The 14291-nt window shown below is 31.6% G+C and overlaps 1 protein-coding gene across 5 annotated transcripts in view; it reads left to right on the plus strand.

Moving 5' to 3' along the window:
• The window catches only part of Tsc1 (tuberous sclerosis 1 protein hamartin), a 39934-nt gene extending 29508 nt beyond the window's left edge, over window positions 1-10426 (plus strand). For 4 of the 5 annotated variants that reach the window (XM_014420805.2, XM_014420804.2, XM_067052297.1 and 1 more), the window contains 6 exons: window positions 244-369; window positions 447-548; window positions 3396-3633; window positions 5151-5308; window positions 8659-8851; window positions 9348-10426. In XM_014420805.2, the coding sequence (XP_014276291.1) occupies window positions 244-369; window positions 447-548; window positions 3396-3633; window positions 5151-5308; window positions 8659-8851; window positions 9348-9436 (906 nt within the window). In that variant the 3' untranslated portion in view covers window positions 9437-10426. Of the gene's footprint in view, window positions 1-243; window positions 370-446; window positions 549-3395; window positions 3634-5150; window positions 5322-8658; window positions 8852-9347 lie in introns of those variants that run through there. The other variant, XM_014420806.2, reaches the window with a different exon arrangement.
• Window positions 10427-14291: the final 3865 nt, after the last annotated feature.

The raw sequence follows: 14291 nt of genomic DNA on the forward strand, positions 1-14291 counted from the left end.
AATGTTAAAGGTTATTGCATCCTAGTACAATAGTTTAAAAGGCATTGCTACAAGTTTCTAATTACTATTTATTATTGTATTCACTTTAGTTTTATTAATATAATCAAGTTAGCACATAACCATTACCATGTAATTTCCTTATACCATAGAAGATGTGAAGTTACTATATTTTAGAAATTTTAATTATTAATATTTTTCAAGAATAGTTTATCATGGTGTATTAATTGGCATCTGTTTGATTAGAGAGATCAAGTTACACTTCTTCAAAGAGAAACAGAAATGTTGCATAAGAATCTGGAGCGATTCAGGAATGAGGCGAAAGAAGAGGAAGAGCAGCATCGACGGAGCATTGCTTTTTGGGAAGAACAAGTACTCAAAGACATTTTGTATATTAAATATTATATTAATTGTACAAAAGTTATTATTTATTGAATTTTTTTTTTTAGAATCTTACTCTGCGAAACAAACTGAAAGATGCTACAGAACTTGTTAAGCAGCTGAAGGAGGATCTTAAAGAAGATAGACGCAAGAGAGAGATTATTGCAAAAGTGAGTTTTACTAAATTAATTTGTTATTTTCAATTCTGAATCTTTATGATCGACCCTGTAAAAAATAATTTTAGCCCTCTTCAAAATTTAAGTTTTTATTTTTTAAGATACATAGAATCTAAAAATTGAATAAGAAAAATTATGTTTACATACCACCCACAGTTTTCTCGGTCTACTGGGCCTATTTTTATTTTTTTTTCTAAATTGGTTTTAAAGCCACAGCTCACTCTAGATCTTATCAGAACTCATGATTACTATCTGCCATTTATGAAGAGGAAGGTAAAATATAGTGTTTTAGAATTACTATCATAAATATTTTTAGAAAAGTTGAATATTATCTCTTGAACAGGTGCTCAAATTTTGTTTTGTAGAGATTTGGTCCCTGATACCAGTGTACAAAATCAGAAATCTTCAGGACAAAAGCAGCTGCAAAATATCCATAAAGAGTATTTTCAATATCTCTTGTCTTAATAGACTGCCAGTAACATTTTACTGATCAAAATTGTCAGAGGCCTTCTGCTTAAAACCCTTCTACTTTTTGTATATCAAACAAATTCCCAAGAAAAAGCAGGAAAAATGTTTCAGTAATAACAGAAAATATACATTTTAAGGTAAATTATAGATATGGTCATTTGATAGTTAATTAAACCCTCTACAAAACAAGACAAAAAGAATAATTGAAATCAGACAATTATTACCTAAGATTTCGCTTAAGGGACTTTAGGCATGTTTTAATTTATTGTTTTAAATAATTTTAACTCCCTCTCAAAATTAGAGGTTTTACATTTCAAGATAAAATACATTCCTGTAATTAAAAATTCTGATGCGTACATCACACAACTTTGAATTTAAATTAATCTACACTCGTTTCAGAACTGATATTATTCACGGTAGCAATACTTTCCTGTTCTAATTTTCTAAATGAGCCTTTCAGTTATCAAATTGACTAACTCCACTTTTAGCAGTTTTCAGCAAAGTACTTTTAATAATATTTCTTGTTTGAAAATTTTAACATTTTTCTTTTGCAAACGTAAGGTAGAAATACAAAAATGTAATAATTTAGTAAAATTTACATTGTTATCTTAATCAATTATTCAATGCTAAATTGTTATAGAATCAATTTTAAAAATACTAAGAATGATTTTATGGAGTTAATCATCATGTAAACTAAAAGCTCATATATAGGTTGTGTGGAATTAAAAAACTAATTATTTAATCACTATGGTGACATTATCAGACTGCAGAAATAGAAAACGTTCTGAGTATGTACCTGGGAGATGTACTCGTGTTAAAACAGACCTTTTACATGAGAATTTTTTGTCATTTTCCATTGTTTTCTACAACTTTTTATTTTTAATATTATTTTTCTAAAATCTTGGATTTCCAACAGTATATATATATTGAGTCCATAATACAACTCTTATTTTTGAAAATGTGTTTTCAACCTGTACAAATATTTTTCTTTTATCTCCTAGTTATCAAATCTTTTCATAGTTTATATTTATCGATTTTTTATTTATGTTAACAATTTGGGGTCATTAATTATTTTAAATAAACAAAATTAAAGGTACTTATGGTGAAATTTTTTTTATTATTTTTTTTTTCTTACCTCTTTAAAAAAATAAATAAATAATTAAACATATACATATATACAAAATGGATGGTAAGTATATATACAGGCTATTTTTGTCATCTTGTATTGCTGGATGGCATTTTAAGAGTGGTTACCGGGTCCGCCGAAGGCGGTTTAGCAATGATGGCACATGTTTGCCAAGGCTGCTCACTTAGAATAGGGAGGGGCTATTCCTACTGGTGTTGTTGGTGTGAATGACTTCAGGCTGCAGAGCCGGTGTTTAAACCGTACGTCCACTGAGACCAGGTGGGTACCCTTGGTAGTCTTAACTGGGTTCGGGATGCTTCTAGACGGGATGTCCTTCCTGACCAAAATCATTACTCCCTCGTGAGCTCTGGGGAGACAGGCCTCTCGGTACGCTGTGTATCCATGGAAGTAAATCCATGGCGATGATGTGGTGAGCATTGTGTCGGTGAGTGCCATCACTGATGGTCTCTGTTGCTGCTGTAGTAGCTCAATTTCAGCCTGCTTCGGTGAGAGGTCACTGACATTATAATTTATTACTAAGTGCTCAGTCATAGTGACTAGTGAGTATTTTGCACATCATCTCTAGGAGCATTGTCACCATGCCCTTGGTCCATACGGGCGCATAACTGTTCCATGGCTGGCATGTTAAGAGGCACTAGTCACCAGAGCAGGCTGGGTCGGCGGCTGCTGTGGCTCCTGAGCTGGAGATCCACCCAACAGTTCAGAGAACGCTATGTTGTTCTGGATGTCCTGCTAGGTTGTTGTATTCTGGGCTGCACTGGTGGAGGTGCTGGGACTTCCTTCTTGGCCCTCTTTTCCAGAAGGTCCACCCGAATAGGACATTCCCTTGACGTTACCATGTGCCCTTGTTACACACAGTGCACTTGGGTGGTCTGGTGAAAGTGCACTGGGACAGATCGTAGTTCTCAGTGCACCTCGGACATATCACTGCACGGTGGCAACAGTGCATGGTGTGCCCATATTGTTGGCACCACCTGCACTGAACCGGGCAGCCGTCTTCTTTGAAGGGTGAGTCTCGGAAGCGTACGTGGTCAATGGCTCCGAGCTTTCTAATGTCCATAATTTTGACATGCTGCTCTGTCACACGTTCCAGCCTGGGACTTGTGTAGCTCCATGGAATTAAAACTTGACCTCCCACTCTAGTTAAAATATGTTGACTACCAGTAGATAGCTTAAATGATTTTTTTTTTTGTAATTACCATAAATCCTCTTTCTCTTTTATGTAGGGCTATGCTGAGCTAGAATCAGAGGTGTTTGACTTGAGAAATATGAAAAAGGATGCGATTCTTGCTGTACAACGAGCAGCGGAAATGAAAGCAGAACTGGCTAACCTCCAGCACCATTTAGTGTCGGCTGGTGAACTTGAGTTGCGATTAAAGTCATGGATAGATGATCTCCTTCTTACTGCTAATGCAGATGAACAAGCGAGGATGAAAATGAATGCTTATGAACACAAAATAGCAGGTAATGTCTAATTTAGTGTAAAAAAAACAAAACAGGATTATGCAATATTTTTACATTATCTTATTATTTATAATAAAACAAAAAAATGTTTTAATACTTAATAAATATTCTTAATATAAAGAAAATATGTTATTATAAGTTGGCAGGCCACAACTACTATTTGGCAACTACAGTAGTTGTACCTCAGTAGTTATAGTTGTACCTCACAGCTACAACCACTGTAGTTGGAAAAAGTGATTGCAACAGTAACTATCAACTAATAGCTGTCACTGTATTCAATCTGTATCAATATTTGAAACCATAGAGCTAAAACTACAGTTATTTTACAATTTATAATTAAACAAATGTTTTTGCAAACTCTTAAATTTGTTTGTGTCTTAATTGATTTATAATATCAGTTATGAAGGAGATGGTCAGGGTTGCATCCATGAAGGACGAATCAATTACAAAGGAAGCAAACAATTAAAAATAAACCTTTGTCATAAAAAAAAAAAACTCATTTAAATAAGTGAATGAGAACTTAAAAAACTACTTATAAGATTATAAAAAATAAATAAATATAATAATCAATAAATGAGATGTTGGGCTCCTCTGATGAGTCATCAGTGATCCTGGTAGATAAGATGACATTGACTGCCAGCCAACTGAGACCTCAGTGGTGAGGAGCTGCAAGTCAAGTACCTTTAAGGTTTACAATGTTAAGCAGCCAGTTCTCTGTAATGTGCCACTTCTTCTAATTATTGCTGAAGATCTTGGGCTGATTTACATGTATTATAATAATAATAATAATAATTATGATTGACTTTGAAAAAAAATCCAGCTTTGAGTAATGGCTGACTTACGACTTTTAAGGTCAGTTTAAGTGACGATATATAAATAATTCTGTTATTTTATTTTTGTGTTATTTTTTATATTAACTCCTTCCTAATGGAAGCCTTTGTATAATGGACAAAATTATCTTCCCTGTGGGTATCTAGTAATATAGAATTTGACTGACTACACAATAAAGAGGTCAAAACATGATGTGTTTACAATATATTAATAGTAATATAAAGGTAAAGAGCATTTTTTATCCAAATACTTGATATCTCAGTTTGGTTGGTTGGAAAGATTATACTGATTAAAAACAAAATCTAAATAAGGGGTATAAGATTACGCCAATAAATATTTTATGCCTGAAAACTCTAACTCCAGACATTCAAGCAAATTTTTCTTGGCAAATTTATCGAGCCGAGGATCACAAAGCACTTGTTGCAGAAGCTTATGACTTCGATTCTCACTTGAGGTAGTCAATATTTATTTCATAGTGGCCCTGAGAAATAAATCTTGGAATTCCCTCTCTGGGTCTGTATAGGTCCTTAATGGATTACTTGAGCCATAAAAAACAACTTATATGAGTACTCCAGTACCCTACTACCTCTAACCTCTGCAATGAATAACTTAATTGGCAATAAATGCTATTATATGTAGTTCCATTTGTTCCAAACTTACTTGTTTCTATATTTTTTGTAATTTAGAATTGAGCCGAAAAGTTCATGCTGATTCTATGAAAATTGATGTAGCTGCTGAGAAATTAAGGCAGGCTGAAGAATTGTACACCAAAAGAGAGCAATTAGCTTTTGAACAAAAGAAGATTATTGAAGATATCAGGAGTGATTGTGACGAACAAATAAAGGTGAATGCTATAAGTATGTATGAATAAATATTTATTTTATAGGTATTCCTGGATACTTTTTCGTGTATCATTTATTTGGTCTCTGAACACAGTACAATTAGGGCTTTTTGTGTGTGTATGGGATACAAGGGTTGTTTTAGTACAAGTTCTATTGAGATATAGTCTTTTGTTTTTACAACTCCTTCAATTTTACTCAAAATTAGAATATGTACCGTCTTCCATCAGGAAAAGTTAGTGCCTTTCAGCATGGGCAGTTTTCAGCCAGGATTTCCAGACCTCTATTCTTGAAAAACTGTTTTATTTCTTTTAGTGTTTTAACCCAGGTTCCAAGTTTTCCATTTGGCCATTGAATTTGACATCCTTAGATGATCTTGAGGTATGCTTCCAGTCGGGCGATACTTTATATTTTTACTGACTCTCATTTCATCCTGCAACATCTCAACTATCTTCTCATTACTTTACTTGACCTTGCACATCTTTGTTCCTCTGTAATCCTGTCATTCCTAAACCGATACCTTTTTCTTAGACCAGTAGTTCCCAACCCGTAGAACTCTAAGTCTAAAATTTAATCTTATATGGACTATCTAAACTCCCAACTTTTGGTAAGATGTTCTGTAATAGTTCTGGAGGCATATTCCCCGTTGTAGTTTTCTTCATCTTTAATGTAGCTCACTCCACTTTATCTTCTTCTATAACATTTTTATATGTTTCTACATTTCTTTTGTTTATCCGGACTGAAACAGTTGGCTTAGAGGATAAATGATGTTTGTAAAAGAGCCACTGCACTTCTAGAATTTCTTTTTCTTCTGAAACTACATCTCCTTTAGATGCTATTGTAAATATGTCATTTTTCCGGCCAAGTTGTTTCACCAGTAGTTCTTCCAAGCGACTTTTCGTTCCTCCACCATACTAGTTCCCCCACTCATAAACCCAACTAGGGCCTGCCAAGTCCTACATGCTCTGTAAGGGTTGTTTAAAATCCTATTAATTATTATTACTTACGAATTCATCAAACTTGTACTTTTTCTAAATCAAATCCTAATTTCAAAATAAAATTACTCATTCCTTTCAGTTCAAACATTCACATTCAGTATAAAATATTGTGGACTATTTATTTATTTAAATTGACCTTAATTTCTTCCCCATAGTTAGTTAGAAATAAATAAATAATAGTAATAAAAAAATTGGGAGAAGTTTCAAAATCACGTTTTTCTTATACATAAATTTATACTGCTATTAAATCTCAAGAATTCCAATTTAATATTTTTTTTTCTTTATAGAAAACAACTTAACAATAAAAATGCTGAAAAGATAAAAATAACATAACTTACCCTTCATAATACCTTACATAACTTTGTTTCATATGAAAATTCAATTACAGAGACAAAAACTAATTAGGAATCAATTACCTGAAGGCTGAAGTGAAGTAACATTTCATTACTAAAAGTATGATGGATTAACAACTCCAATAACAATTGCCATTTGTAGTTAAAGAAACTAACATATTAATGCTGTAGTTACTCTTTCTTATTAGACCATATTTATGACAGTCTACTGAACCAGAACTGGTATGACTTGTTCCGCATTTCACCATGCTTCCACCAGATTGGCAGAGTTTAGTTTCATCAAGATTTTCTTTGATAAGAACCTTCTACTATGTTTTTGGTTTATGTTTATTCTTTCCCTTATCATCCAGTAGAAGAATGTGGTCTTTTCTTAGATATATAATGAATTTCACATCTGCAAAATATTTTCTAATGTCTTTGCTGTTCAGAAAATAATTAATAACAGAATTTCCACTTCTGTCTGGTGCTGAGATTGTAATCTTGTGAATCTGTTTGGATGGAATAAGATCTCTTTAAGGAAATCTATTACCAATGAAAAATTTACCTTTGTTATACTTTCCCCTGCATTTGATCTCTATACACAATACATCCTCCTGAAATCATTCCCAGTGCAAGAATAAAAATGATTCATTACAATAATATGTCTGACTCAGATTCTGCATTTCTCTGTAAATGTTTGCATACCATTGTAAAACTGTTCTTTATCGGATTTTACTTTGTACCTTCAGTTGAGGCATACATCTGCACCAAGATAATTTTCTGCCTGAAGGAATCGTTATCATTTTTGGACTGATATTGAGGTCCTATCTTTTATTTTTTTATTACCCCAGCCATCAAGATAAGTCTTATTTTCCTTTAGATCTAATCACAAGTGCAACTTCGTTATAGATCAGGGTTCTTATTTAACCATAATCCTCCAATGCCTTTCTTTTTCACCTTATGAACTCTAAAGAATATGGATATGATTGCGGCTTACCTCTTCTACTTACCTAATTTTCTTATCAGTAATTGTTTTGAAACAGGAATGTGATCTCAGTCACTTCATGCTCCAATTCTTTGAACATCATGAAATCAATGAGTTAAAATAATAGTAATTTATTCTTAATTAGTTCTCTAAGGATTCTGTCCTCAGGAAGCTAGTAAGAGTTAAAAAATCTTTACCTCCTTTTCTTTGTTTGGTAATAAGTTCTCCATACCAGCAAGTATCTGTTTAAACTGTAACATCTCTAAGTATCCATTTAATTGTAAATGATCTTTGGCATATATCTTTTCTAAGAATTAGATAAAGCCATATAATTTTATATAAGGAAAATATGTTTGCGCATGCATACATGGATTTAAGTTGAAAAAATTTATACTGGATCATTTTTATACCAGTCTACAACTTGACTACAAACTTATAGGCCATTGTGATTGACTTTTTTTGAAGTAAAGATTTATTAAGGAAAACACTAAAGTGGATGGAATTTGATATGTTTGTTATAGTACCATCTAGGCAACAACCTGCATAATCATTGAAAATTTCATCAAAATCAGATTAATGGTAGTAGTTGTTTAATCTGTCTCATGGGTGTAAATACAGACAGACAGAGATATCAAATATCAACCTATTATCAAATCAAATATTATCTAACCTTCTACTGTAAATCCGATGTTAATGAAATTTTAAGGGACTATGCTGGTTGGTTCCTAGATGGTTCCATATTAATTATATTAAATTCCATCTGCTGCTTTCGCTTAAATATGTCCAAATGTGTACCAAAAGTATTTTGGGTGTATACATCTATATCCATACCTTCTGACACTCAGGAAACAATGTATTGTAGTTTGCTAAAAAGTTCGTTCGTGAACAGTGTGAATAGGCATATTTTTTTAATGATGTACATGAACACTTTCATTGCACAGTTATAGTTTAAGTCCCAATAAATAGTTTTATTTACTAAATCAAATTATTATTTTTTTTTTACCTTTATGGCTTAGCTTTCATTTTTGTTTTTAACACAGGAAAGAGAGGATAATTACTCTAAGCTTCTAGAAATCAATATACAAAGAGAGGGAGATATATTGAGATTACAGGCTCAAATGGAATGCTTGGAAGATAAAGTGAGACGATTAACCGCTGGGAGGCAAGTTCCAGCACAAGTACCTGACCTGAATGAAACTGTATCCCAGCTTGCCTCCTCTAACTTTGCTATAGGTACCTCTCAAAATCACTACTATATTTTATTTTAGCAAGTAGAAATATATATTTCTATGAACATCTATTTCTTAATGGTTAGATTTCAGTTACTTCTTGATTATATTTGTTTATGTTATTACTTGAAATGGCATTTACTTGATGATTTCAAAAGAACTCTTATTGTTCAATTCGTTTCCTCAAGCAGGAATAATTCAGATTAAAATAAATTGTTTTGGTTTATAAGTTAAATGGATTGAAAGTGTAGCTGAGTTAATTGTGAAGAGATATTAGGCTGACCAAAACCTTAACATTTATATGAGTGTAATTATATTTTATATTCCACCTTATTATCTTATTTTTTTTCCCTCCTCTTATAATGATTTCCAGTAAATTTCTTTATTCCTAAATTATATAATTTCATAACTGAATGACTTTACTTTATTATTATGATTCCATTATACTTTTAAATCTATTTTGTTATTTACAATAAAACCAATATTTGTCTTTTTAACAGATGAAACAGTTCCAATACAGAACTTGCAACTTCTAGTCGAACATAGCGAAGCAGGAACTAGTGGAAAAGATTTTGGGCATATTCCTTGACTTTGTTCTTCGCCTGTTACAAATCCTTGTACTTTTTGCTTTGTTCTCACTGGTGTGATTCCAGAATAACGTTAGGAGATGTGATATTCTCCATGTGTTATATTTGTAAACCAAAATAATTTTAAGGAATTTTCATTTAAATATTTAGATTGATTGACGCCCCTCCTGTTGAGGAGAATGTAATTAATGTATTTTAAGTGTTGTAGCTCTCTATATTAATGAGCAAGGTCTCCGGTAGCGTGCTTTGGTCTTTCTTAGACCAGTAATGCTCCTGACCTAATCTTATTGTACTATTGTTATGTAGATGTACTAAAAATTATTTTTGTGTATTATAACTATTTTATTACATAAAAAAAAAGAAAAATTAAAGTAAAATGTATTCCTAAGCAAGTTAAAATTTTGATTGGTTTTAATGGACTGTATAGCTGTTAGTTTAAACCATTTTATTGATGGTTCTGTGAAGCATTGTTGGGGTTGTTTAGATTCTTATGAACACTGCATTTGAGTTTTGGTCCATTTAAAATATTTTCTATAAAAACTATGATATATTTTTGTTCAATATTATATTGCTCATTAATTCGGTTTTTGCATGATTAATCTAAGTCCTATCTTAATTATATTAAAACAAAGTGTCTAACTTCCAATGTTCATAAATAATTTGTTATCGCGTAATTCTAATTCACTGTTTCTTTTGGTTGAGGAAACTAAGTTGAGGAGATATACCATGTTGTAAGCTTTTAAAGTTATTTAATCAATTGTATTTTAAAACATAATTTGAAATGATCTTTTGCTGTTTTTTTTAAGATTGAGATGATATCCTGAAGTTACCTAGTCTGAATTATTTGCTAATAATTAAGTAGAAGAAGACCAACTAGAATCAGTGTGAAAATTATTGCACTTGATTAGTTATAAGTTATGTTTATATTTGTTGTCAAATTATTTTCAGCTTGTTTATTTAAAATAAATTTTTTTAGGCAGTTTTCTTTTATATTCCATGTTGTAAAAATGTGTATTTTTCGTTAATTTATTTTATTATTTTTAAGGTGTTTTAGCAATCTGCAGTTAATTATTGCTTTGTTAAAGAAACTAGTGGGTAGTGGGATTCTTATGCTGTTTTTCTAACTCCAATATTGCTTTATTTCGATTTTTTTTAATCATTAGTTTCTTTAATTACAAATTTAAGCAAAAAATCAGGTGCAATGCATGCATCCCACAACTTTCACTTACTACCCAAATTTTGAGTAGATTGGTAGACTGTTCCAAGTTATCACTATTTTGTTGTGATTTGCGAAAGAGATTAGATGGTCTCGCTTTTCCTGATTTTTTTCTTCTTCAGTTATTTATCAATTTTTCTAATATTTTGTATTTATCCATTGTCTAGCACTGCAAACAATGAGAACTGGTTATTTAGTTCAATTAAAAAAAAAATTACTTTAAAGGAAAGTTTTTGAAAATTCGATATTAAAGTCCTGTTAGACTATTTCAATAAGGATAAAACCTACCTGGTATTAAAGACCACTTGATTGCTCATTGATTTTAATTGAAATCGTTGGAGCTGTTTCGGAAAAATAAAAAAAATCGATTCTATGAAGTGGCACTTCCGGTTTGTCGATCTAATGAAAAAGTTACTGTCACTTCTCAGGTATATCCCTTCCATAAATGTGTAATCTCTGTTCCCCATGACTTTTCTTTTTGAGCTAGAAAGTTCACTCAGACTATTTTCCAAAACTTAGTTTGGACTCAGGGGTAGTTTCATTGAAATCGTAAATACGAAATTTTTCACGATCAAAATGCTTTCCTTTACTATGTATTCCACATATACAGGTAAAGTAAGTGAAAATGAACAACTAAATGCAAAAGCTTGGGTATTAATTGATGAGAGGTTACTTCTGAAAGTCTTAATTTTATACCTTAGCATTCTTTGAGCATAGATAAAAGAAAAGACCCCTATTTTATTATGTGTTGATATCTATTTATTTAAATTTTTTAAAAGTAAATCCAAATTTCATGGATGTGAAGGATGACCTTGTCCCACCTTCTAAAATTTATTATTAACACATGAAAATAGCTGGTGCAACTTAAAGCTGTATTCAACTAAGAAAAGAACAACTAAATGCATAACAGTAACTGCTATTCTTATAAAGAATATCATTATGAACTACTTCAAAATGAATTTAACTAGCACTGTTTTGAGCATTAACAGACACTTATTAGTCTCTAATAGTTCCTTAGATATACCATTCCCAAGATGACTCATCTTCCACTGATGTAACATGTAGCCTCAGTCCATAAAAATCAATTAATGATAGTTGTTGGTTGGGGCTTTTGGGCGTAAAACCTTAAGGTCATCAACGCCCACGCTTCTCACTTTATAATTCTATTTCAAGATTTGAAATACTTTAATTGCTAAATAAGTTTGATTAATTAATTATTTTAGATTTTTTAAATACATATGACAAACTTTTGGGTTTTGATATTATTCAAAAGATTATTCCTTTTTAAGAAAATTAAAACCATTTCTATGTTTTTTTGGTCATCATTCAGGGCATCTGAAACACTCGGTCCCACTCCCAATCTACATAAGTTCATGCAATAGAAATGACATTGCTCAAATATGTGACTGACTGTAAGTACATTGTTGCAGTATTGACATTTTGGCGGTGGTTGCTTATTGATCAGGTATGCATGAGTTAAATTCGTATAACCTATTCTCAATCTGGCTATAGCCACCTCCTCCCTGCGGTTGGAACGGTTTGATGTGGTCCATGGTTTAATCATTTTTTTAACAGTTTTTAATTTGCTTGGCGGGCTTTCATTCCACATGGCTTGCCAACTAGCTAATATTTCATTTTTCATCAGGAGACTTATTTCTTGGGGTGTCAGAATGGCCGCGCCCCGACCCGGAAGGGCAAGTGCATGTTTGGCTGCAACGTCCGCCAATTCACTCCCAGCGATCCCCATTAATGATAGTTGTTGTATGACAGAATTTTTTTTTTTTTAATCTGTTCTACTATATTCATAGATATAAAAACAGATATTTATTAATTTTTTAGATGTTCAGTTTTTTTTTTTTGTAAGGTATACAGTGTGTCAGCCAAATTTACATTTGTCTTGAACTTGGAAGATAAACAAATATTATCTTGAAATAAATGTCGCTAATTTATATTGGGGGAATTGGTGTAGTTGAATATGTTGGGAGAAAAAAAATTAAAATGTCCTAGTCAAAAATTAGTATTTCCAAATAGACACAAAACATTCACACCCTTCCATGCCTTTCGGATACTAGAGTTTTGGTGGGATAGAATCATAGCCTTAGTGCTTTGTAAGGTAAGATAGTGTTTTTAAAGATCTTCTATTTTGGCATTGATGCCCAACATTGCTTCCATTCTTCAATGGCATGCTCCCAGATTAACTGTTTCCACCTGTTGGGTTCATCCACAATCCTCACCCGAAGAAAACCCTGCGGAGCCTTCCCTCTTGTAAATATGAATATAAACTTTCTTTCTTTAGAAAAGGATGGAATTGCAAAACTGGAAGAAGAAATATGAGGACAAAGAGATAACCCAAAATGATTCACTGAAATTTTCTTTTTAGACGGACTGATATTTCCAATATTGGTAGCGATTGTTGTTAACGCAATAAGAAATGGGTTCCTTTGGAGAGGAGATAAAATATTCATGTTTCTATAGTAAGACTATGGCTCAACAATAAAATCTATAGCATCTAATTAATACATAAAATAAAAATAAAAAAATCTATATTGAGACATTTCCTTTGACTGAATTACAAGTTCTGCTTCGTGGATTAATGGTTAAGTACAAAGGTCAAAATTTCAAGTTGGGTCGTTTTTAAAATGTTTTATCTGAACTTATACTTTTATAACCTTCTGTAAGTTTTTATTGAAGATTGTAACCTTATGAATAGGTTTTTTTTTTTTAACTTTTATTCATACAACTTTTTCCATAAAGGTTCATTACAAACCTTTATTCTAAACATTATTTCGGAGGGGTTTTCGGTAAAATAAATTTGAGGAACACCAAAATTTATTGTTGTACAGAGTGACCAATATACATCCATCACCTGGAATGCTCATGCCCATATGTATGTACTCAAAGATAAAGAATTTTAGTTAAAATTGATGCATAAATGCACCTTAAATAATCCTTTTTTAGAGTATGGAAACATTATTGACCAAGTAAACATGATTTTATTAACAAAGATAGGATTAAATTAAAAAACGCTACAAACTTATTTTACAACCCAATACATAATATACTGTGATATTTATAAATATTTTATTTGAAAATAAAGAATCAAAATATCAAGGTACTTGTTTAAGGACTGAGAATGGGAGAAGGACATCCTAATCATTTTGTTATGAAAAGAAAAGGATTTTGGGATAATAAATTATGGGGGAAGGGTTCAATATTAAAAGTTCAAACTCTAAGAACTGGATAGGTAGAAATATTACAACTAACAGATCCTCCAGAGGTTTGAAAATGTCCACTAATCTAAAGTATAATATATTGGAATAACTGGAGATAATATAGGTGTTGAAATTGAGTTTTTTCTTAGAAACTAATATTCCATGTAAAGCAAACAAATAATTAAAATATAATAGGGAAATAAAATAAAGTTTAGAAAATATATCATTTATTTGCAAAATTATGCCAAAAACAATATGCTATTGAATATCTATTTAACTGAGATTTAACATACAATTCCAGTATCTAGGCACTGGTGTTAGGAATGCATATTCCTCACCTGGTCTAAGTTTATATTTTAAAACATCATTAAAGATAATAGTTTTATTATACAAAAATATTTTCTTTGAAAAATCAAGACACTATTTCCT

This window comes from Halyomorpha halys, unplaced genomic scaffold (genome assembly GCF_000696795.3).
Source record: "Halyomorpha halys isolate HHAL.00 unplaced genomic scaffold, Hhal_1.1 Scaffold293.1, whole genome shotgun sequence".
In the NCBI taxonomy this organism is placed as follows: Eukaryota; Metazoa; Arthropoda; class Insecta; order Hemiptera; family Pentatomidae; genus Halyomorpha; species Halyomorpha halys.